Here is a 26,323-nt window from a genome sequence, read left to right as displayed (position 1 = left end):
ATTTCAGTACTGGATGCAACTTCACAGAAGCATGAAAATCAGAGTTAATACTTTGACTTGATGATGGTTCCTAGAAAATTTTGCAGTGGGGTTTCTAGTGGAGCCAATCTAGTCATTTTGTAACACATTTGGATTTTGTTTAAGCCACCCCAATGTATTTCAGTACAGCACCAACAGAATCCCAGTGCTTCTCACTTACCTGATATGTCCATTTGCTATATGACTGTCACTAGAGATGAGCAATTACACAAAGACTTTTAAAAAACCTGGAGGTTTCAGAACTGAAAATCCCACTGTAATATACTTCAGTATTTTAGTTCTATGAAAAGTATTGTAAAACTGAAAAAAGTTGCAATTATGAAAAGTTAATGTATAAAATGATACAAAGAGCCCAAGTGCTGCTAGTTTTCTGGTCTCTGTCCTGATAGAAGGTCGCTCAACACAGAGATCATTAATACACTATCGTCTTCGCGTAGTCTCCTTCTGTCCAACACCCAGGGTTACCACTGTGCATATGATCAGTAGAATCCTCAGGGCAGGAATTATGGCTTGGACAAGTGCCTGTGTTTTCCTTATGGTATTTGTTAAATGCCTACTATGTGCCAGATACTGTACTAAGTGCTGGGATAAATACAAACTTATCCGGATGCACTTGGTCCCTGTCCCACATAGGCCTCACAGTCTTAATCCCCATTTTACAGATGAGGTGACCGAGCCCCAGAGAAGTTAAGTGACAACCAAGTTCACACAGCAGACAAATGGCAGAGCCGGGATTAGAACCTAAGTCCTTCTGACTCCCAGACCTGTGCTCTATCCACTAGGCAACACTATTTTTCTGCCACTGATGTGAAAAGGTATAGTTTCAGCCTATCACCTGGGGTATAAGAGTATGGTATGGGATAGATAACCCTTTTTTAAAAACAGTCAATCAATCCATGTTATTTATGGAAGATCTACTATGTGCAGAGCTCTGCATGAAGTGGTTATTTCCGGCTGGGGAACAACATGAGCAAGAGGGACTTGAGAGGGGTCAAGAGGGCAAGCAGGGAAACAGTAGTTCATTCATTCATTCATTTATATTTATTAAGTGCTTAATGTTCATTCAATAGTATTTATTGAGCGCTTACTATGTGCAGAGCACTGTACTAAGCGCTTGGAATGTACAAATCGGTAACAGATAGAGACAGTCCCTGCCCTATGACGGGCTTACAGTCTAATCATGGGCTTACAGTCTAATGTGTGCAGAGCACTGTCCTAAGCACTTGGGAAAATACAATACAACAATAAACAGTGACATTCCCTGCCCACATTGAGCTTGCAGTCTAGAGGGGTAGAGACAGACATCAATACAAATAAATAAAATTACAGATATGTACATAAGTGCTGCGATGGTGTGGGGTCGGGGCTGGGGGGAGAGCAAAGGGAGCAACTCAGGGTGATGCAGAAGGGATTGGGAGTTGACGAATTCGGGCTTAGTCCGGGGCCTTTAAGAGGCGATGTGCCTTCAATAAGGCTTTGAAGGAGGGGAGAGTAATTGTCTGGTGGATTTGAAGAGGGAGAGCATTCCAGGCCAGAAGCAGTTCATGGCCCAGGGATCGGTGGCGAAACAGGTGAGATCGGGGCACAGTGAGAAGGTTAGTGCTAGAGAAGCGAAATAAGTGGGCTGGACTGTAGAAGGAGAGAAGCGAGGTAAGGTAGAAGGGTGCAAGGTGATGGAGGGCTTTATTGAAGAGAGCTGACAGTAAAATGGAGAAGGCTGCTGGGAAAGCTTAAACAGTTTTTAACTTGATTTAGAGGGTGATGGATAGCTGCTGATTGCTTTGAGGAGAGGCAATGTATGCTGAGAAATGCTTCAGAAAGATGATCTGTGCAGCAGCACATGATTTAGACTGATATTCATTCATTCAATCGTATTAAGTGCTTACTGTGTGCAGAACACTGTACTAAGTTCTTGGGAAAGTACAATACAACAGTAAACAGTAACAATCCCTACCCACAGTGAGCTCACAGTCTAGAGGAGAGTGGGAGGCAGGTAGACCGGAGGGGAGGCCGATATAGTCATCTCATTGTGCTATCGACCCATCAGTAGTGCTAAATAAGGCCTCCTGTATGCAGACCCCTATACTAAGAAGTTGAAAGCATCCAATATAGTTAGAAGACATGATCCTTCCCTTTGAGGAAGGAACTTACAGTCTATGGGGGATGACAAGCAAAATACAGGTAGGGAAAGAGAAAGGAGAAACAGATATGTAGTTATAGTGCTTTACTAGAAAGGCACATAGGTTGACGTGTACAAAAATGATACAGGTGGTTCTAAAGCTTAACAGTTGGGCAGAAGTGCTGAAGAGGTAGATGGGGTGATATGACGTGGGAAGAAGAAAAATTAAGAAGCCCTCCCAGAATTGATGAAGTTTCAGAAGGGTTTTGAAGATGAAGTTGCTGGGATCTGGCAGATTTGAATAGGGACAGAATTCCCAGGCAGAAGAAATGGTAGAACCAAGGGTCAGAGATGTGAGATATGAGAATGAGACACAGTGAACAGGTTAGCTTTGGTATTTGTTAAGTGCTTACTATGTGCAGAGCACTGTTCTAAGCGCTAGGGTAGACACAGGGGAATCAGGTTGTCCCACGTGGGGCTCACAGTCTTAATCCCCATTTTACAAATGAGGTAACTGAGACACAGAGAAGTTAAGTGACTTGCCCACAGTCACATAGCTGACAAGTGGCAGAGCTGGGATTCGAACCCATGACCTCTGACTCCAAAGCCCATTCTCTTTCCACTGAGCCACGCTGCTTCTACATTGGAAGAATGAAGGGTGTGAGCTGGAGTGCAGTAGGAGAAGAGAGTAGATATGTAAGAGGGCGAGAACTGTTGGAGTGCTTTAAAGCCAGTGGTCAAGAGTTTTTGCTTAATGCGAAGAGTACTGGGAAACCAAACCATTGGAGGTTTCTTAGGAATACAGAGATGTGAGCAGATTGATTTTTTAGAAAAATGATCCAAGCAATAGAGAAAAGTATAGAGTGAAATGGGAGAGGGAAGACACCAGAAGTACAGTGAGGTGATTGGGAGATTGGTTAAACTGGGAATTTTTTTGCTGGTATTTGTTAAGAGCTTATTATATGTCAGGTACTGTACTAAGGGCTGGGGTAGATAATGCACATCAAGTTGGACACAGACTGTGAGACAGTCTAGGTCCCACGTGGACCTAGTCCACAGTCTTACATTTTACAGATTAAGTTTTATAGGCTCAAGGTCTCACAGCAGGCATATGGTGGACCAGTGTTACAACCCAGGTCCTTCTGACTCCCAGGCCTGTGCTTGACCAACTAGGTCATGCTACTTATTCATGTGAAGGGTGTCTGAATCAAGATAGTGGCCATTTGAATTGAGAGGAAGGGACAGATCATAGAGATATTGTGGAGAAAATTAAAAAAGATTTAGCAACTGATTGAATGTGAGAACTCAAAGAGAGCAAACAGAACGCAATGACATTAAGTTCATAGGCATCTGTGCCAAGAGGATGATGGTGTTATTGAGAGAGGTGACAGAGTTAGGAGGAAGAATGATTTTAGGAGTGAAAATGAGAATCTCAGTTTTCACCTATGCTGGGCAGCAGCGGCATGGGAGAGAGTCTAGGGTGGAGACTCGAGTTTACTGCATGGAAGGTGACAGTGGTAAACAATTTCTGTAAAATTATGAAGAAAACTCTATGGATACACTACCAGAACGATTGCAGATGGAGAGCGGGGCGTTCTGGGAGAAATGTGTCCATGGTGTCGCTATGGGTCGGAAATGACTCGACGGCACAGGACAAAATAAGACAAGAGAAGTTGGGGTCTGGAGAGGTTAGGTTTGAGGTTCATCTGAGTGGTAGTGGAAGCTAAAGCCATATGATCTGATGACGTTCCTGAGAGAATTAGTTTAGAGTGAGTGAAGTAGTGGACTGAGAAGGAACAGTCACTGAGGTAAGATATCAATCAGTCAATGGTATTGAGCAGAGCACAGTACTAAGAACTTGGGAGACTGTAGAATATGAGAAGCTGAGTAATTTGTCAGTAATACCCAAGTATGAATGTGTTTCCAGGAGGAGAGAATAATCCATAGTAGTGAAGACAGCACAGAGGTCAAAAATCATATAAGGAAGTCACCGGTGATCTAGGGGAATACTACCTCAGCCAAGAGAAGGGGGTTAAAAAATGGAAATTTCTTGAAAGAGAGTCAAAGCAGTGGGTGAGATTGAACAAGAATGTGAGGACAGAGTTGGGGGCCACAGTTGGAGGGGGCTGTGGGATCCAGTGAAGGGAGATTTTATAAATGCATTTGTTTGTTGCTGTCTTATGCTGCCGAGTCATTTCTGACCCATAGCAATGCCATGGACACATCTCTCCCAGTATGCCCCACCTCCATCTGCAATTGTTCTGGCAGTGTATTCATAGAGTTTTCTTGGTAAAAATACAGAAGCAGTTTACCATTGCCTCCTTCCACACAGTAAACTTGAGTCTCCACCCTCAACTCTCTCCCACACCGCTGCTGCCTAGCACAGGTGAGTTTTAACTTGTAGCAGATTGCCTTCCACTTGCTAGCCACTGCTCAAGCTAGGAATGGAATGGATGCTTCTGCTTGACTCTCCCTCCCTTAGTTGAGACTGGTAGAGTACTGGAAACTCTCCAGGTGCAACCCTAAGAGGTTAAAATGCATTCGTAGACAAATGCATTTGTAGAAGAAGGAGCCATCTGAGAGAGACATGGTGAAGTTAACGGTAAGAGACTAGGGGAGAGTAGAAGCAACTGTTTGTCATGTTGAAAAGGAATGAAGTAGGAAGCCCAGTGTGAAAGGCGTAAGACACTGATAGAATGAGAATATTTATCAAAACTCCTTGTGGGCAGGGGACTTGCCTACCAACTCTTTTGAATTTCATTCTCTCAACTGCTTACATCTGTACTCTGCATACAGTAAGTGCTCAGGAAATCTGTATGTGACCCCATCTTGTATGTGACCCAGTGCTTAGTACAGTGCCTGGAACACAGCAAGTGTTTAACAAATGCCATTTCAAAAAAAAATAAAAAAAGACCGCCACATCTAAACCTACAGAAGGGTCTTTCTTAATGGATATGTTCATGAATTTTTTCTGGCCATGTACTGTGTGCAGGCTTGTGAGCTTCATGTCTGGGTGATGTCTGGGTCTTTGTGTTGAGCACTAAATATACATGTGTTTCCTGGTCTTTTATTACCAACCCAACAAGTAAATACAGAGGGAAATTGTTTCAAATCTGATGCCCCACTCAAAACTGTTTTCAGATCATGAGATTCTAGAAGGCATGGATGACATCTCTATGGGTTTGGTAAACATCAATTGGTGATGATGATGATGATGATACAGCTTTAAATTGGGAATCCCACTTTAGCAGAATTATCACTATAATTAAGCAAGAGTTGTTGCCACTAACTATCATTAGACTCTAATTGTTTCACTGGGAAAAGTCCCAATTAAGTAATTTCCCAATTAGCCATGTCCCAATTATGTTTATAGGATGCTCCACTTACGAAATATAAGAAAAATAATTGGGTAAATTAGTCTAACTAATCGCTGCCCAATAGTCAGGGATGTTATTTTTAATGCTTTTTCCTCATTGACTATTTGACTCCCCTGACCCGCTGATTGACACATTTCTTTTCCTGACTCCTTCATAGGTCTTAACTTCCTTTGTCTTGCCGTCCTTTCCAAAGACAAATTTCTCCCCTCAAGTTCACACCCATCCCTGGCCCCAAATGCCATTTCAAAAAGCATGTGACCCTGCTAAGTGTCGAGCCCTAGTCAGGAGAAGAGCTTTAGAGTCTGTACCCTCATAAGGGCAGCTCTCTATCCTTGTAACTCCCATTCACACCTGGCTTTCAAGGTGAGGTCAAGGAGTCCTGAATGTGTGGGACTGACAGAAGCCTCTGCTCCCTCTGAGGAACTTGGGAATTTCACTGTATCATTAACAGAATTGAACAATGCCCAGTAGGGAACTGTTTGCCCTTGGAAACATTTTTGGCCCAACCTTAAGGAGCCACTTGTAAATTTCACAACCGAGATGAATCACACAGGTCAGGAGTACCCTCCTTATCTGAAATTGGTTACTTATAGTTCTGATTTCTTTCTTTCTCAAGCAGGTCACTCAATTTTAGTGGGACAAACAGATGAGATCCTTCCCAAGATCTAGGCAAGTTGATGGTGCCATATTTCTTAAAATGTCTAACATTCAGCTTTCTAATTGTTTATTGTGATGGGAGGGGTATAGCCAGGTATTCCAGGTGTGTTCTATTTGGGTGGAGCTAGGCGCTCCCCAGATTAGTTTTAAAGAAACACAAACACAATATTGAGAACTGCTTAGAAATTATAATTATGATTGCCAAATGGGGATTTCATTTGAAAAACTTTGACTTTTGTGCCTTTAAATTTAAATTATAATGGTTTACAATTTGAACATTTAGGTATTATTTTGAAGCTCTGCATTTGGGCCTGTTTTAACTTTTTTCCTGTTGTTCAGACTTGCCAAAGGTGAAAGATGTATTAACTTCTTTCTTCATCATCATCATCTTCGTTAGTATCACAGCAGCACCATTCTCATCAAAATCATCAACTTTAATGACATCCCTAGAATTATCACCACCATTGTGACATCATCACCATCATTGGTATCAACACCGTCATCACCATCACCATCATTATCTTCATGGCCTGGAGAATCATCAGTTTTGGCTGGTATCTCACATAGAATGGGCATTTTGTTAGGTTCTGCTGGGAATAATGAAGGAAGAAGAAGGCATAATCCCTGAACTAGTTGATCTTCTAATGATTTGGCAGAAACTTCTGGAAAGAAATGTATCACTTGATGACTCTTGTATGTAGACAAATGAGGTGTTAATTATAACGCCTGGTGTGGAGTATTGTGTAAGTACCTTGAGGACAGGGGCATGTTTTCTACTTTAATGGGGTACCTTCAAGCAACTAATACAGAGTCTCCAGTACTCAGTATTGAGAACTACATGTAGGGGACACTCAGTACAAAAGTACACACTAGATCTCATCATCTCTAACCACTGCACAATCTCTACCCTCACCAGCTCTGAAATCTCTCTACCTCACCACAACCTCCTCACTTGCCTGGGAAGCAGCAAGGCTCAGTGGAAAGAGAACGGACTTGGGAGTTAGAGGTCATGGGTTCTAATCCCGGCTCCACCGCTTGGCAGCTGTGTGACTTTGGGAAAGTCACTTAACTTCTCTGTGCCTCAGTTACCTTATCTGTAAAATGGGGATTAAGACTGTAAGCCCCACTTGGGACAACCTGATCACCTTGTATGCCCCCTAGCACTTAGAACAGTGCTTTGCACATAGTAAGTGCTTCATAAATGTCATCATTATTATTATTATTGTCTCCTCTCCCTTACGACTCCTCCCCGTAAATCTGTACCATTCCCCCCGGAGACCTCTGATCCCTGGAACCCCATCCAACTTTCTCAACTCATCATGCCCCACTTAGCCTCGATGCCCAAACTACCCTCCCTTGATGACCAAACTGGCTTTCTCAATACCACCCTCTCCACTGAACTCAACTCACTTGCTCCCCTATCCTTTCATCGATTGCATCGTGTACCATTAACCCATAGCCCTGGATCCACCTCCATTGCTCTTGTGCTTCAGCTGTAGAAAGTTGCCAGCAGAAATCTAAATATCAGGGCAATCTTGACCATTTCAAGTTTATCTTTGCCTGCTTTAACACTGTCCTCTCCTCTGCCTGGCAAAACTATTTCTCTACCCTTATTGACACCCATGCCCATAGCCTTTGCCAGTTGTTCCAGGCAGGCATTTAACTCCCTTCTCAGGCCCACTCTCCCCTCTCCCCCTCCCCTTGCCCCAAATGACCTGGCCACATACTTTATTAAGAAAATTGACACCATCAGGTGTGAGCTACCTAAAATCACCCCTGCCCCTCCTCAGTCCCTGCCCTTTCCAGCCCCCTCTTCAACTCTCCCATCCTTGCCAGCGGTATTTCTAGAGGAGATCTCCTGTCTCCTCTCAAAAGCCACCCCCTCCACATGTGCACCGACCCCATTCCTTTGCACCTAATCAAAATTCTCGACCCATCCTTTCTTTCCTCCCTAACAGCCATCTTCAACTGTTCGCTCTCCAATGGCGTCTTCTCCACTGGCTTCAAATTTACCTGTGTCTTTCCCATCCTAAAAAAAAAAACACAGTTCCTTCCAGTTATTGCCCCATCTCCCTCCTATCATTCCTCTCCATATTCCTTGAGCAAGTGGTCTACAACCACTGTCTCCAATTTCTCTCCTCCAGTTCTCTCCTTGACCCCCTCCAATCTTCCATCCCCTTCACTCCACAGAAATCGCCCTCTCAGAGGTCACCAGTGATCTTCTTCTTGACAAATCCAATGGTCTCTACTCCATCCTAATCATCCTTGACCTCTCATCTGCCTTCTGCACTGTGAACCTTCTCCTGGAAACTTTATCCAACCTTGGCTTCACTGACTCTGTCCTCTCCCGGTTTTCCTCATCTCTCTGGCCATTCATTTTCAGTCTCCTGCATGGGCTCCTCCTCTGACTTCAACCCTGTAACTGTGGGAGTTCCTTAAGATTCAGTTCTGGATCCCCTTCCATTCTCTATCTACACCCACTTCCTTGGAGAACTCATTCACTCCCCTGGCTTCAACTACCACCTCTATGTGGATGCTACCCAAATCTACATCTCCAGCCTTGATTTCTCTCCCTGTCTCCAGTCTCGCATGTTCTCCTGCCTTCAAGACATATTCAGTTGGATGTCCTCCTGTCATTTCAAGCTTAGCATGTCCGAACCAGGGCTCCTTATGTTTCCATCCAAACCCTCTCCTCCCCTGATTTTCCCATCACTGTAGAAGGTACCACAATCCTTCCTGTCTCCCAATCTCATAACCTTGGCATTATACCTGACTCCTCTCTGTTATTCAAGGCACACATTTAATCTGTCACTGGATCCTGTTGAAAACACCTTCACAACATCACTAAAACTTCCCGTTCCTCTCCATCCAAATTGCTACCATTTTAATACAATCAATCACTCATTCTATCCCTCCTGAATTACTGCATCAGCTTCTTCCTGACCTCCCAGCCTCCTCTCTCACCCCACTCCAGTCCATACTTCACTCTGTTGCCCAGATCATTTTTCTATAAAAACATTCAGGACATGTCATATCCCCACTCAGAAAACTCCAGTGGTTGTCCATCCACCTCCATATCAAAAACTCTTCACCAATGACTTTAAATCACTCATTCACCTTGCCCCCTCCTACCTCACCTAATTTTCTCCTTCTACACCCAGCCCACATACTTCGCTACTCAAGTGCTATCCTCACTGTGCCTCGATCTCACTTTCTGACCCCTACCCCATGATCTGCCTCTGCTCTGGACTGCCCTCCATCCTCAAATCTGACAGACAATTACTCTCCCCACCCTCAAAACCTTATTGCAGGCTCACCTCCTCCAAGAGGCCTTCCTAGATTGTCCCACTTTTCCTCATCTCCCACTTCCTTCTGTGTCTCCCTGACTTGCTCCCTTTGCTCTTCCCCCTTCTAGCAGTTATGTACCTAACTGTAATTTTATTTGTGTTAATGTCTGTCTCCCCCCGCCTCTAGACTAGGAGCTCTTTGTGGACAGGGAATGTCCCTGTTTATTGCCGTAGTATAGGTTCCCAAACGTTTAGTAGAGTGTTCTGCACACAGTAAGAGCTCATTAAATCTGATTGAATGAATGAATGAATGTATCCAGGAGGAATCAAAGGATGCTCATTGTCACCTATCTTAGACCAGAGCCAGTTGCTGTCCCCAACCCCTAAGGGGAGAGGGGCAGGTCTGTAGTCCAGTGGAGGTGATGGTGGTGGGAGGTCTATGAGAGAGAAGAAAAGCAAATCCCCCAGGAAATGTGGGGAGACCCCTCTGAACACTTAACTGCCCACTGCTGACTTGGGTACCCTCCCCAACCTGGACCAGAGCCCAGGTCTATCACCAGCCCCATGGGGGTGTGGAGGGGGAGAGGAACAAGTCCAGATTTTGGTGTGGGTGGGGAGGCTATGGAGGAGAGGAGAAGAAAATCCCCCCCAGAAAGTATGGGATGGCCTCTCTGGACCCCCCAAAAGTGCTCTCTAGACCTGGCTGTAAAGGGAGTCACACCCAGCTCTCTCACTCCCATCCCACCCTCACCTCCATCAGCAGTGCTGAAACTTTGTCTTAGTACACTTAAGACAATAGTCACTCTTGTAAGCCGACTGGAAGACCACCAATCTTCGAGCAATTTGCCAAATAGGAGAATCGCTGCCTCTAATCATCAGATTGTCTTTGTGGCCTCACTCTGCACCAAGCAGGCTCTCAGTGTAGTGTACTATTACATAGGAAGTGCCCAGTATAGCACTCTGAAGCAGCACTCAATACATGATAACCTTCCAGAAGACTATGCTGCACACAGTAGAAAGTGAATATAGTGCTCTACACACTGGGCACTCCATAAATGCTGATGATTGACTGACATCTGCTGGGATAAAGTTGCTGTATCAAGAGACTTGTGCCAAATAAAAATCCATTTTTCTTCCTCAACTTTCCCAGAGTCAACTCCTTGCTAGCCCTCAGAATTCAGATGGCTGGAGAGCGAGGGAAGAGTAGGTGAGCCCTGATTTTCCATCTCAGGTTTGGAGAAATAAGAACAGAGATGGGGTTGGGAAATCTCTGACATAGCCGCTCTTTCCTTCAGTGCCGGGAGCAGCCCCCAGGCGCGAGCACTAAGCACTGGATACAATGTCTCATATCAACACTAACTGGCTCTGAGATCCTTCAGATCACTGCAAGTTTGGGCGCTCAACCCTGGCCGGTTGGATGAGAGCATGGCTTTCAGCAGCAGGCTGACCCTGTCTCTGTGACTCCATGTAGGTAATGCTAATTTCCTACTGAACTTTTCTTCTTTACAGACTCATCTTGGCTATGCTAAATGCATCCCGATAGATGTCATGACCAGAAATTGGCTTCCTTCACTCCGTGCTCCTTCCCCTTTTCTGAGATAGGCTTAGGGGAGCAGTGGCTGAATTAGTTTCCAAAGGAGAGACTTCAGGATCCAGCATTCTCAGGGTTCATTTGCCCAGGGAAATCCTTCTTTCATGATGGGATGTGTTCAAAGTCACTTGTTAAAGGCCCTAGAAGAGCTAATGTATTAGCACTTCAATTGTACCATTAAAATAGCAAAGTTTGGGGATCAGCTAAACTGAGCCCAGTGGCTTAATGGGGAAAAGCACAGGCCTGAGAATCTGAGGATCTGAGTTCTAATCCTAGCTTCACAGACTTGTCTGCTGTGCTACCTTAGGCAAGTTAGTTAATTTTTGAGGGCTTCAATTTCCTCACCTGCTAAGTGGAGATTCAATTCTTGTTCTCTCTCTCCATTAGACTGTGAGTCCTGTGTGGGACAGAAACGTTTTGCAACCGGATTATCTTGTATTTACCCAGTGCTTGGCACATAATAAGTGTTTAGCGAATACCATAAATATAGTCTATACCATAGATATAGCCTAAGCTAGTTATGGGCAGAGAACATGTCGGCTAATTCTGTTGTGTTATGCTCTTCCAAGGCTTGGTACAGCACTCTGCACATAGTAAGTGCTCAATAAATACTATTGATTGATTGATTGGTAGATTTGGTTCATTTTCATAGAAGCAGCACGGTGTAGTAGATAGAGCACGGGCCTGGTAATTGGAAAGTCATAGGTTCTAATTCCGCCTCCTCCACTTGTCTGCTGTGTGACCTTGGGCAAGTCATCTAATTCTCTGGGCCTCAGTTTCCTCATCTGTAAAAAATGGGGATTAACAGTGTGAGTACAATTTAGGACAGAGACTGTATCCAATCTGATTAATTTATATTGACCCCAGCACTTTAAACAATGCTTGGCACATAGTAAGTGCTTAACAAGTACCATAATTATTATTATATGTTGAACACTTTCTAGTCAGCTTTGAGAGGGGATTATGAACTTTTTCCATCAATGCTTGTTAATCAACTCTGCTAAAGAACATGGGGTGGGGTTGGGGAGGAAACAGAAAGAAAATTTTAAAATTCCACTGAGCTGCTGGAGACCTGGAGTCTCTCATTGGGTGAGGTAGGGAAGCACGGAGAGAGAGGGTCCCCGATAGGGGCAGATTCGGGACAAAAGTTGTTATCACCTTCCCTCTCCTTGGCAGCTTTGTCAGGCCTGGACTTGAACCCTCACCCCTTCAATTTTTTATCCCTGCCCCATGCCAATCTGGATATGTGCTTATTAAGGTAATCACAGAGTTGGGAGAGGAGGGCCCAGGCCAGGACTCAGCAGAGGTAAGAGCTTAGTACAGTGTTCTGCACATAGTAAGTGCTCAATAAATATGATTGAATGAATACCCCATTGGAGCCTGCGGGGGAAGAGGAAAAGCGGGTATCAGTTCTATTCAGGAGCAACTCTTCGGGGCTTGGGCTGTTTCCCCACCCATTCATTCATTCAATAGTATTTATTGAGCGCTTACTATGTGCAGAGCACTGTACTAAGCGCTTGGAATGAACAAGTCGGCAACAGACAGAGACAGTCCCTGCCATTTGATGGGCTTACAGTCTAACTGGGGGAGGCAAGCAGACAAGAACACTGGCAAAAAATAGAGTCAAGGGGAAGAACATCTCGTAAAAACAATGGCAACTAAAAAGAATCAAGGTGATGTACATTTCATTAACAAAATAAATAGGGTAATGAAAATATATACAGTTGAGCAGACGAGTACAGTGCTGAGGGGATGGGAAGGGAGAGGGGGAGGAGCAGAGGGAAATGGGGGGAAAAGAGGGTTTAGCTGTAGAGAGGTGAAGGGGGGGCGGTAGAGGGAGTAGAGGGAGAAGGGGAGCTCAGTCTGGGAAGGCCTCTTGGAGGAGGTGAGTTTTAAGTAGGGTTTTGAAGAGGGGAAGAGAATTAGTTTGGCGGAGGTGAGGAGGGAGGGCATTCCAGGACCGCAGGAGGACTTGGCCTGGAGGTCGACGGCAGGATAGGAGAGACCGAGGGACGGTGAGGAGGTGGGCGGCAGAGGAGCGGAGCGTGCAGGGTGGGCAGTAGAGAGAGAGAAGGGAGGAGAGGTAGGAAGAGGCAAGGTGATGGAGAGCCTTGAAGCCTAGAGTGAGGAGTTTTTGTTTGGAGCGGAGGTTGATAGGCATCCACTGGAGGTGTTTAAGAAGGGGAGTGACATGCCCAGATCGTTTCTGCAGGAAGATGAGCCGGGCAGCGGAGTGAAGAATAGACTGGAGCGGGGCGAGAGAGGAGGAAGGGAGATCAGAGAGAAGGCTGACACAGTAGTCTAGCCGGGATATAACAAGAGCCTGTAGCGGTAAGGTAGCCGTTTGGGTGGAGAGGAAAGATTGGATCTTGGCGATATTGTAAAGGTGGAACCGGCAGGTCTCGGTAACGGATAGGATGTGTGGGGTGAACAAGAGACACGAGTCAAAGATGACACCGAGATTGTGGGCCTGAGAGACGGGAAGGATGGTCGTGCCATCCACGGTGATAGGGAAGTCTGGGAGTGGACCGGGCTTGGGAAGGAAGATGAGGAGCTCAGTCTTGTTCATGTTGAGTTTTAGGTGGCGGGCCAACATCCAGGTGGAGACATCTTGGAGGCAGGAGGAGATGCGAGCCTGAAGGGAGGGGGAGAGGACAGGGGCAGAGATGTAGATCTGTGTGTCATCTGCGTAGAGATGGTAGTCAAAGCCGTGAGAGTGAATGAGTTCACCAAGGGAGTGAGTGTGAATGGAGAACTGAAGAGGGCCAAGAACTGACCCTTGAGGAACTCCAACAGTTAAAGGATGGGAGGGGGAGGAGGCGCCTGCGAAGGAGACCGAGAATGACCGGCCAGAGATAAGAGGAGAACCAGGAGAAGACGGCGTCCGTGAAGCCAAGCCCCTACCCTATCCCTCACCCCCCACCTCCACCCCAACCAACCTGAAGCAGAACAACAGCAAGAGAATGCCGGAGTGGGGCAGAATGAGAGGCAGAAAAGGGAACAGTTCGGAAGTGCCCCTACTGGATCCCCATTCTGCTCATCCCACTAGACTTCTTGATGGTGCCAGTGGAGGGGACAGAGACTTAGACACAGGAGAGGCAGTAACATGACTGACACCTTACAGGGAGGGTAGGCACAGCTATTAATGGGGCATTAACAGAGAGTCAGACAGAAAAAAAAGGAATGAATTTGGCATTGAAAATTAACCTGAGAAGCAGCATTGACCAGTTAGGTCATGGGTCTGAGAATGAGAAGACCTGGGTTCTAATCTTAGCTCTGCCATTTGTTTTATGGGTGAACTTGAGCAAGTAGCTTCACTTCTCTGTGCCTCAGTTTCCTCATCTATAATATGAGGATGAAATCACTGTTCTTCCTTCTTCCTAGCCTATGAGCCCCAAATGGGACAAGAACCATGTCTGATCTGCTTGCAGCGTCTCTGTCCCACAAGGGGCTCACCTTCTAAGGGAGAGGGAGAACGGGGCAATATATCTTCATTTTACAAATGAAGAAAATGTGGCATGGAGAAATTAAGTGACTTGTCCAAGGTCAGACAGAGGGCAAAGGGCAGAGCTGGGATTAGAACCCAGATCTCCTAGGTTTCAATCCTATGGTCAATTTGCTTCCTCATGGTGATATTGAACTGAGGTCCAGAGATTTGGAGAATCCATGAAAGGTCCATGAGACTTCTTGCCCTGGGCCAATCATCCTGAATTCCATTCAGGAAAATTGTCTGATGGCAAAAAATGCTCAGAAGAATGAAAAATTCAGGAAATTCAGCAAATTAAAAATATTCAGTCTGGAGATGAGCAGAAGGGAGGGAAGAGATCAGGTGTCTTTCAGGGAGGTGCAGATTGCAGTAGGGGGTGGGATGCATCTAAAATAACTTTTTTTTTTTAGGAAGAAAAATCCACCCTGTTTTTGAAAGGGTTGAGGCCTCAACTGTAACAGTAGCTGGGAGCAATTTGTTATCTGTTGTCTGGATTTAGCTGCCACCTTCATCTCTGAGTTTTATCTTTTCTTTCCCTGGCAAGAGATAGTTATATCACTTCAGCTGAATGAAATGTGAGTAATGAATTAGAAGAGACCAATTTTTGGGTCGTGAACCATCTTTCACTTTATGGAATTTCATTAATAAAATCAACAATAGGTATGGATCGTAAGCTCCTTGAGGGTAGGTATCATGTTTGCTTTCTCTTGTACTCTCACGAGTACGTAGCACAGTGCTCTGCACAGTCAGCCCTCAGTAAATACTATTGACTGATTGATTGACATTTTCCCTTGTGAGGACTAAATCCATGATGAATGATCTTCTGCCCATGCAGCCAGAGTGGAGTGCTGGATTCAGATCTTACTCTGTTAACATGAAGGAACAGGATCCTTGGGAAACAGCATGGCTTAGTGGACAAAGCATAGGCCTGGGAGCCAGAGAATCTAGGTTCTGATCTCATGTCTGCCACTTTCCAGCTGTGTGACCTTAGGCAAATCACTTAACTTCTCTGTGCCTCAGTTCCCTCAGAAGCAAAAATCAGATTCAATACCTGTTCTTTTAAAATCAAGATTCAGCAGAGCGCCATTTAAAATGTTTAATTTAATTAAACAGCTTTATATGTAAATATTTTAAATGCATCAAATGGGCGACAGTTGTTTTGATACATTCTTTTTGAAAGATGTCACCACTATCTAAAAATATTTTATAGCAAGAGTTCTAGAAGAGTACACAAAGCTTCTTGTTCATTTTGCAGCAAGGAAGAGACGTCGGAAACATCCGAGGAGCTAAACTGTGATAATTCAAGGATGGCAGGTACCACGCTTCTCCTTTATAAAAATCCCCCTTTAGCCCTTAGTGATATATAGCCAATGGTGGAAAACAGATATGTGACTTTTAAACAGGTGAAATTCTGTTCCTTTCAGATCCAAATCAACCCGATATCATTTATTCTCACGAGGACAATAAAGACAATGGGGACAGTAGCCAGAATGTAAAAGACATAAGCGGCAACCAAAATGACAAAGGATTGGAGCAGCTGGTAAGTGCTTAGGTTCTCCTAGATCTGCAGGACAGATCTCTTATGTATTCACACTGGTGATGTGTCCGCCTCCCCACAGAATTGATTAATGGCATATACCAACAGGAAACCATGCTCTGGACTTCCACTGAAGCTCTATTATGAGAGCAGCATAGTGTAGTGGAAAGATCATATGCCTGAGATTCAGAGGACCTGGGTTCTAATCCTGGCTCCGCCAGTTGTCTGCTGTTGACCTTGGGCAAGTTACTTAACTTCTCTGTGCCTCGATTACACCATCTGTAAAATAGGGATTAAAACTGTGAGCCTTATGTGGGACAGGGACTGTGTCCAACCTGATTAGCTTGCGTCTACCCCTGCACGTAGTAAGTGCTTAACAAATATTACTCAGAAATAAGGGCATGCTGATCTTAGGCTGGTGTATTTCCTTTGAGCAATCCCATTCCTTATTTCTTTTCCAGCTGGGTTAAGGAATGATTTGTAGGAGTTGGAAGAGAGGTTACTTCTTCCTAGTCACTAGGGCTAAGTATACTCTATGTGGCTTCTCTAAGCTTCCTAGCATTTCCTTCTGTAATGCTCACCGCCGGAGGTTTTCGGAGGTCTACATTCCCGATTAATGTCAAATTCTCCAGCAGGAACTAAACGCTCTTTTCCCTAATTTTCAAATTGGAAAAAAAAAATCTATAGCATGCAATTTTGTATAAATTTGCTGTCATAAATTTCACACTCAGTGAACAGTCAATCTATCTGGGATTTTGGAGGGTTTGGCTGGCGTTTTTCATCCCAAAGGAAGAAAGGGCAGTAAATGAATCACATAATGCAATTTATCCTTCTGTTCTTCCCCTACTCCATCCTGTGCTACTATCATTGGGTTACGTAGATTCGTGATCATCCGGGGTGACAGTGACTTTTGCCTCTGCATGTGTCAGTGTACAAAATGCAACCAAACAAAGCACACCTCCCTCATTCCACCCCCAGTTCTAGCTCCTGTCTCCTCCCTCCCTTTTGGGGGTTATAGGGAGGCTGGATCATGTAACTGGGCCATTTACACAACTCCAACTTTTAAGAAGTACAGAGTTGTCACACACCGTGCAAATTTTCACCAGCTAAAAGTGAACATCGCCATTTTTCTTCTCTAAACCACAGCTTGTAATGAAAGGGCCATAGAAAATCACACACACCCCAGAGCACCTCATTACAAAGAGCAAGGCTTACATAGAAAAGTTTGTTTAGAAGTCACTGAGATTGCACATCCAATAAATGATCGGGGAGCTGTAATTTAGATGCTAATTTGCACCATCCCGATGTTAATGCATAAAACAATGAAGCTCTATAATAGATGGAAATGCAACCAAATCTGTGAAACCCACAGGCCTGGGCTCACAAGACAGCTGTGCAGTTGACAAGTAACATGAGCCTTATGTGAGAAGAAGGGAAAATCGTAAGATTTGCATATAATTATTGAGATCATGCAAATGTCAGTTATGAGGAGGGGAAAAAAAAACACAGGCATCTCACTGTTAAATCCTGACAGTTGGCATCACTGAAGAGCTCAAATACATTTGAGTACCAGTTGGCAGAAGGTCATTAAAACAGAATTTGCAGAGACATTAAACTCCCTCACTTTTCTTTGAGTGACGTTTTGCTATTAATAGTTTGCAGAGGCTTTGCAGAAAACATATTAATAAGAGAAACTCTAACAAGGGCACCTAGAGCGAGTGTAAATGTAGCAAGGGGCACCTAGGAAGCTACTCTCTAATTGATGAGTGTGGCACCATGCATGTGTATCTCCCCTGTGAGGAGAGAGGGCGATGACAAGGAGGAGAAGTGGAATAATGCAATGTGATATTTAGAGGCTGGGAAAGAGGGTGATTAGTTTGGGACCATTTCCCAAATCATACTACACAGGTATCCATTATCCATCCACAGAGTCCTTAATTGAAACCAAATTCCTCAATGGCTCTGGATCTTGGGAGAATGGAATTCCTCCCTGGCACCCCATGTTCTTTTGACTACCATTTTCTATCTTCTCATTTGTTCTTTTCAAGCTAAACGAGCCCTCGGGCCAAACTCCAAGCCCTCCTTCCAGAGATGAAAGGAGCACATCTGCAGCAGAACCACCCGCTTTTCTGGATGCCACGGGAAGATCCAGGAATGGCCACTCACCCACTGGAGCCAGTCCACACTTGCTGATGCAACCTGCCTCTCCTATCCCATCTGCAGAAAACCTGCTTGGTGGAGAATCGTGTCACCCTGGAAACAACTCGGCCAGTGGAGAGTTTAGCCCTTCCCGGTCAACAGAGGGTGCAATATCAGATCCAATCAACAATGGAAAACAACTTTTGGAGGGCCGTCTTCCTTCCCTCAGAAGGGTTGCTGGAGCCCGGAAGAGAGTCAGGGTTAGTTTTCCAGGAAGGCCAGGAGGTAAGACAGAGAGGGCCACAGATGGTGAGACCCTTGAGCAGTTAGCCGTCGGCCAGAACGATGTCGACAGTCAACAGGAAGCCCGGGAAATTGCATGTGAAATGATACCTTTGGGATCCGACAAAGCACGGCAGTCAAGGCCACATGAGGTGGAAGTCCTGGATGACAATGCTAATCCAGCTTCCGGGCAGGCTGGGGCCCAGGCTTCATCCCTCCCCTCTGGTTCACTGTTGGTGGGCAGCTTCGACTGTGAAAAGAGAGGAGAAAGAAGTCCCACTCTGGAATATCATGGAATGGATTTCCATGAGAAGTTGACAATATGCATGGGTTCTTTAGTGGAGCCTTCTCAAAGGCTAGAAAAAGAGGTTGTAAAAGTCACTCAGGAAAAAGAGGTTGGCAACTCTAAGGACCAGGAGAAGCAGGACAACCAGATGGATGTTAGTGAATGGAAGAGCAGAAGTGTGCTGCCAATGACTCCTGAGGAGCCAGGTGCCACGCAATCTCATGAGAAGCAGGCAGGGATAGAGGGGGCCTGTGATAAACTCCATCCCGTCCGTCAGGGGGAAGGAATTTCCAGTCCTGCTAATGCTCTGGGCCCACCTGGAGAGTTTCACTCTCCTGAGATTGTTTTAGACAACCAGGAAGGGGGGCCGAATCCCCAAGAGAGGGGTCCATTCTTCTGCAAAGAGTTTGCTCCCAAGGAAAACCCTAGCCTCATCCCCTTCCCAACGAATGAAAGTAGTTCACGGACAGACACTCCCCCACTCCCCGCTCAAAGGGAGACATCAGACGGGGCTATTCTCGGTGATCAGATGAAGGTCGTGGGTGGAAATCAAAGTGGGAACGCTTTGGAAAGTCAAGGAAAAGCGCAAGAGGGTGTTGTAAATGCTGCAGAATGGATCAGAGACCAAGCAGGGGGTGAAGGCGGGTGGGGAAGAGGAGTTAACACAAAGAGTTGGAACACCGCTCCAACAGAAGAACTGTTTACCTGCCAAGAAACAGCAAGATGTGAACTGTCTTCTGTAGCTGATCATAGTATTACCAGGAAACCAGAAGCCGCAGCAGCTTATATAATTAAGACAGCATCAGAAAGCACTCTAGAAATCTTGCCTGCCGGAGAAAGAGCAATAATTGCTCAACTACCTCGAGAGACTCCTCTAAGTGACAAGCCCACAGAGGAAAAGGAAACAGCATTTGATCCACATGAAGGAGGAAATGATGGTGCACATTATCCTCTTTGTCAACGGGAGATAGTGGGTGGGAGGAATGACGCCGGTTCGGAAAAGGAGTCACGTTTCGGCATTTATAATGCACACCGAGGAGAAGGAACCTTGTGCAACACTGAACAGAAACCTGACAGAGCGGGACGAGACACTGGGAATGTTTCACCCTTGGGAAAGAGCTTCGAGGCCACTGGCTATGGTAGAGAAGCCACTGGGGAGGAGGAAGCACATTTGAGAAAGTTCACCAAATCCCAGAGCCACCGGCACGGAAATGTGGACCTCAACCAGCCCCAGAGGTCCACAGAGAAGGATGCTCTTTCTTGGGTCTTTCCACATTCAGACTTCAACTCTGAAATCGAGGACGAGAGCCTCATTTCCAATCAGTGTGGCCCAGGTCCCTCCTCGTTCCCTTCCAGAGATTTTCCCAAGGTTGCTGCCAAGCATCCAGTCACAGGGGGAGTGTCTGGAACCGGGTCCCCCGAGTCAGGACACGATCCTCGTCGAGCCAGAGAGCTCCCAGCAGTCAACAAACACGCTGGTCCCGAGGTGGCTGCTGATGGTGAGAGCCCCAGGCTAGGGACTCTGCCCACCTGGAAGGAGAGAGCGAGTTCCAGTGAACTGGGGCTCTGTCAAGCGGAGTGCAGTCTTGGGAAGACCTTAGGGCCATTGATCCTCATCAGTGAAGCATCGGAAGATGCAAGAGAGACGGCCTCTGAAACGGAAGGGTTAAGAGCCTACCAGCCTGACGGCGACCAGTGGAAGGACCATCCCAGTCCAGATTCTGCCTCTCTCCCTGACCAGAGGCACCAAGATTTCTCTGGGGATTCTTCCTTTCTAAAGCACATCAGCACTAAAATACTCTATTTTCTACTGTTCTTGATTTTCCTTCTAACCACCTACTATTATGACTTAATGGTTGGATTTGCGTTTTACCTGTTTTCGCTGTCCTGCCTCTACTGGGAAGGAGGGAGACGCAAAGAATCTGTCAAAAAAAAGTAGCTGCACAGATCTTTTATTATCCCTTCCCTTAAATTCTAAGATATTTAGCCCCAAACATTTCAATCATTAGAAGGGAATGGTCATTGCTCATTGTTCAAAGAACCAGTGCAGATTTTCTCTTGAAGGATCGTTTAAAAAGGGATGTGGCTGAAGTTTGCTCCTTCGTATAAGTAATTATCCTATATAAGACCATTATGTTTGGATCATTAAATACCTATATGAATATGAGATCTGAAGCACGTCAAGCTCAAATTAGGTACAGCTGTTGCTCCTTAGCAGGCTATGAAGAAGCAATGCTTCATGTCTCTTCACCATGAAAAGTGCCGTTTCCTTGCATTCATTTTTGTCGCAATAAAAGCTGCCTTCTTGGAGAGATTTTTTTTTTTTGCTCCCCAAGGTTTTATATAGTAGATCCAGCCCAGAGAATGGAAATGTGATTTACCCCATCTCCTACTAATGACCCTCCATTGTGAGATTCACCAGGGTAATTTATAAATCCTCATAGGAGGGAAAATCTTTTGGTAGATTCCATTCTTTCCATTTTGGTTTCATTGCTTTAGGGCAATGTTCCCCATTGGAAACAGGCAAAAGTCGGGTTTGGAATGTAAGGTTTGACTATCTGGGGAGAACCCGAGTGAGACAGAATGACTTCTGTCCCCCGACCCCAAAGCTGACAAAGACAGGAGTGGTGATAAAGAGTTTGTTAGGGCTCGTTAAGGGAGTGGGAGGTGGATCTCCAAATGACATTTGTATCTTTTTGTAAATGAAGCCAATGTAATATGAATGTTGTACGTTGCCCCATGGAGAATTATTTTGGGTAGCAATTCCCAAGTGGGTTTTCCACCAGCATTGCTTTCACCAGCATTTGCACCTATAAAATAAAGACAAAGGATTTCTTGAGGAAATCATCTGTTTTTGGTGTGTTCAGGAAAGCTTCAGATCTGTTTCTCCTCTTCCTTGCTCCCAGTTTATGCGCAGACCTGTGAGTTTATTCAGCACCTTTGAGTGGACCCCAGTGACATATACGGGCCGGAAAGCAGATTGATAAAGATATTGGAGGAGGGCTTAGTCAGCAAAGACTTTGGAGCCCATACCAGATTGACCTAGAGGCAGCTGCCAGGGCAGGGTTGGGGTAGAAACTCCATGGAAATGACCCCAACAGTGGAGGGGGAAGGAGGAAGGTGCAGTGCCCGGGGTGGAGGTGTGGGGGGGCAGACAAAGGATCCTGTGCTCTGATTCGAGCAGAATAAGAATCGCATTGTCTTGCAGAGGATCCCATGTGCCAAAGAAATGCTGGTCAGATTCATCTCAATTTACTGCTGGGCAGGTACACGGTAAACCAGATGGCAGATGGAAAATAGTTGTGAAATTCATGGGCCCTTTAGGGGCTTGCACAAGGTCTTTCCCCGGAGGTGAGGACTTGATACTAGTTCTTGTAAAGGACCATGGTTGAGCTCTGCAGGACTTTGAAAGGGTGAGAAGCAGCATGGCTCAGTGGAAAGAGCCCGGGCTTTGGAGTCAGAGGTCATGGGTTCGAATCCCGGCTCTGCCACCTGTCAGCTGTGTGACTGTGGGCAAGTCACTTAACGTCTCTGTGCCTCAGTTCCCTCATCTGTAAAATGGGGATTAAGACTGTGAGCCCCATGTGGGTCAACCTGATTCCCCTGTGTCTACCCCAGCGCTTAGAACAGTGCTCTGCACATAGTAAGCGCTTAACAAATACCAAAAAAAGAAATAAGGCTAAAGTGATGCAATTCTGGAATTTTTGCCCCCATCTGGCATGAACCCAGTTCCATTTGGGAGAATTCCCTTGAGATAGCAGTTCTCTGTGGGTGTTGGTAGTTTTCTGCTGCTCCTCTAAGCCTCGGCTAGCCTGGATGGAGTCTTGATGGCCCTGAGGTTTGGAGGAAGGCAATGGGGCCAGGGAAAAGAAAACATAAAAGTCCATGACACAACCCATCTAGAAGTAGGAGGGCTGATATCAGGAGTCGCCATGTGAAGGTGGGAACGTGTGTGGCTAATTTTACTGGTTCTGGGTTCCAAAATCACTGATTCTGTCCTCCTGGTGAAATCTCTGACAGTGGGCTCCCCAGTAAATATGGGCAAAACTTAAATTTTCTAAATGAAATTTCCTTTCCAAAAATATACCTGGCAACTGGCTAGTGAAAACCCTGTTCACATATTTTCTGGAAAGGTGAACTTTGATTTTCTACTCTCCAGCAGTATGAGATTATAATTATAAACATCAAATTAGGCCTAAATGACCGTCCACACTTAATCTCCTTTCACACTGAAAGGTTGACTTCAGCTTCTTAGAGAACATTCACAAACATACTGAGTTGGAACTTAGAGCAAATATTTGATTGTTTGAGCAAACTTATACTTAAACACAAGGAGAATACTGAAGATGGTATCTAGAATATTATTCTTCAATTGCTGTGTTGATAATTTTGCTGACTGCCCTTCACAAAGTTTTGAGAAACAGACCAGTTCAAGTTAGCATTTCACAGTTTCTAAATAGTATGAGTTTCACATTCTCCATTTAAGGGTTTTAGTCAATATATTATGATTGCTCAACAGTAGCAGTGCTTCATTTGTGAACACAGTTGACTGAACTGTAATTATACACTCAAATGGACAAAGGGGTCCAACTGTACACTTCTTATTTACTTTTTGATAACACATCCTTTCAAAATCTCTCCTACTTGTTTGTAGGAGGGCAACAGCATTCTCTTAAAGAAATGAAAATACACTCTTGTGGGTTTCACCAATTGCTTTAAAAAAACCCACAGTGGGTTATATCCTGGATTTTCTTATGTCACTCATATAGTGGTGTTTGTAAAGTATGAATTTGAGTAGGATGCCCCAAGAAAAGTCCTATTTGATGGAGAAAGATTCTCCATGCTGAGCCATTCTCAGCCCTAAGCAAAGCTCTGAATGAGTAGGGCTGGTGAGCGCTTTGCTCTTGCTACCATAATCAAATGTTGGATGTTTTCATTTCTCTGGACCCTCTGCAGAGAGAGGTGGCCCACCGGCTTGCTGCCTTTTCATTTTTTTTTTCCTTTATGGAATTTGTTAAGCACATACTTTGCTTCATGCCCTGTTATAAACCCTGAGGTAGATACATAATAATCAGATTGGACAGGGTCACTAGGCCACATAAGGCTTACAATCTAAATCAGAGGGAGGAGGATTTAATCCCTATTTTGAAGATGAGGAAACTGAGGCACAGAGAAGTGAAGTGACTTGCCCAAGGTTACCCAGCAGTGTAGCCTAGTGGATAGAGCAGGGACCTAGGAGTTAGAAGGACCTGGGTTCTAACTGCTGCTTTGTCACTTGTTTTTTGTGTGACGTTGGACAAGTCACTTCACTTCTCTGTGCCTCAGTTTCCTCATCTGTAAAATGGAGATTTAGACAAAGAGTCCTATGTGGGACTGTGAGCTCTAGACTGAGCTCACTGTGGGCAGGGGTTGTCTCTCTTTATTTCTATATTGTACTTTCCCAAGCACTTAGTACAGTGCTCTGCACACAGTACGTGCTCAATAAATACGATTGAATGAATGAATGACAGGGAATTAGCTTGTATCTACCTGGAACATAGTAAGCATTTCATCAGAACCACAATTACTATTATTATCATTATTATTCCAGCAGGCAAGTGGCAGAGGCTGGATTAGAACCCAGGCCCTCTGGCTCCCAGGACGAGGCTCTTTTCATTAGTCTGGGCTGCTTCTCACACCAATACTTGATGCCCTTGTCCACTGTGCTAACTCTGTCAGGAGCAACATTCAAAAACCCATTGGTGAGTCTGAAGGAATAATTGGTGTTGAGGATCAAAATTACACCACAATCACTTATTTTAGCCACTAGATCATCAACGCAGGAGGAGAGTCCACCCCACGCTAGTTGTTGCAAAGTAATATATATTGAGCTCTCACTTGGCCCAATGTGCTGGTTATGGGGAAGTACAGCCTAGAAGAGTTTACACGCTAAAGGGGGGAGATTGACATAGAAATGTTTGCAGGATGAACTCTTTCCCTCAGCTCTTCTTGACAAGTTAAAAGACGCATGCGATTTAGTTTTTCCTGGATGGAGAGTAAACAAGAAAAGAAGTCTCTTCCCTGAAAGGACACCAGTGTTCTTCTATGTACTCTCTTTTTTGGGATGGAGGAGGAAGAACTGAAGGAATCGTATGTTCTATTCCAATTCATCAGAATGGGTGTCCAGGTCAGAAAACTGATTCCTCCAAGTAACCTAGATCTGCTGTGAGAGCCAGGATCCTATTCTTGGCATGACCCAGTAACAGTCTTGCTTATGTTCTTAAGTTCTCTCTCTCTTCTTCCTCAAGAGGTTGGTTGGTTGCTCCATAAAATATTTTTAAAAGTAAAAGTCAAGAGCAGTAGAAAGCAAGGCCATCAGTACCAAGATCAAATAGCGTCTATTAAAAGTGTCTCTGTTCAGGGCATGGTGACCTCCGTTTTTGTAACACATTCTGCTCACATGATATCCAAATGGTAGGCTGTTCACTCATCCTGAGTGAGGTGGGGTATTCATAATAAAATAAGAACCTAAGAAATACGGTTATGAGATTAGACCAGTCTGGCAATCTGCCTTCACATCTTGGATTTCTGCAGGCTGCTTTGGAAAATTTCAGAAAAATTAGTCCCCTAATTGGAACCGTCCCCCAAACTAGTCAAGCTGCGTGGTTCTGACCTCCTTGCTCTGTCTAAATACTTGGACGTGCACATTTGGGCTGGAGCATTCTCAGTCCGTCCTCAGTTTAGGTCTGTAAGATCCTGGGATTTGTAGAGTACAGATTTTCCAGAACAATGGAGGATTTCCTGCTCTCATGGTCACTGAGGCAGTAGAGAAATTTGCTCCAGTTAGGGATGGTGCTGCGGTGTTCCAGTTTTCAGTTTAAATCACATGGCTGAGTTATAATAGTGTGAGTGTAGCCTTGAGCCAAGCCAACACTCAGAATCTTCAGGAGGGTGTTTGTGAACCAGGTTCTTGAGCTTAGTCTAACCTTCAAAGAACAGCCAAGCTACAACCATCAAGACAAAGTGCACTCAAACAGTAGGTTACCTTCTTATGATGCCTTAATCCATAATGCTGAAAAAAAAAAACCATATCCTTGTACTCTGTCATTTCCCCTGTCTGCAATTTATTTTAATGTCTTTTTCCCCCTCCAGAGTGGAAGTTCATTGTGGGCAGGGAACTTGTCTACCAACTTTGTTATATTGTACTCTCCTAAGGGTTTAGCACCATGCTCTGAACAAAGTAAGCACTCAAAAATACCAGTGACTGAAGAACACCTACATTTTAATTCTGTAGTCAGATTCCAGTGAATGAGAACCAAGCCCACCCTTTCTACATCTATATTCTTCCAAATGACTCACCACAAAGAAGTTGTTTCATCTTTTATCAATTCATTGATGAGTTCATCAATATCTACCTTTGTGTTTAAATATATAGGTAACACGTGTCTTGACAAGGAATCCTGTTTCCACTTAGGACTGAATTGTGCTCTCCCCCTGATGGCGTGTTTGACCTGACTTTCAAGCGCCCTTTGATTTGCTCACC

The 26,323-nt window shown here is 44.9% G+C and overlaps 1 protein-coding gene and 1 non-coding gene across 2 annotated transcripts in view; one reads left to right on the top strand and one right to left on the bottom strand.

Annotated features, from left to right (window-relative positions):
* The window catches only part of PPP1R3A (protein phosphatase 1 regulatory subunit 3A), a 47,851-nt gene extending 26,206 nt beyond the window's left edge, over positions 1-21,645 (top strand). The window contains exons 2-4 of the mRNA XM_001510880.4: positions 15,813-15,871; positions 15,982-16,097; positions 18,143-21,645. Of these exons, the coding sequence (XP_001510930.2) occupies positions 15,813-15,871; positions 15,982-16,097; positions 18,143-20,740 (2,773 nt within the window). The 3' untranslated portion in view covers positions 20,741-21,645. The remainder of the gene's footprint in view (positions 1-15,812; positions 15,872-15,981; positions 16,098-18,142) is intronic.
* Positions 4,555-4,690, bottom strand: LOC114814921. The gene has a single exon (XR_003762716.1). It is a non-coding gene; the product is annotated as a small nucleolar RNA SNORA7 (small nucleolar RNA).
* Positions 21,646-26,323: the final 4,678 nt, after the last annotated feature.

Source organism: Ornithorhynchus anatinus, chromosome 10 (assembly GCF_004115215.2).
Source record: "Ornithorhynchus anatinus isolate Pmale09 chromosome 10, mOrnAna1.pri.v4, whole genome shotgun sequence".
In the NCBI taxonomy this organism is placed as follows: domain Eukaryota; kingdom Metazoa; phylum Chordata; class Mammalia; order Monotremata; family Ornithorhynchidae; genus Ornithorhynchus; species Ornithorhynchus anatinus.
This window is presented reverse-complemented; position numbering and strand designations above follow the sequence as displayed.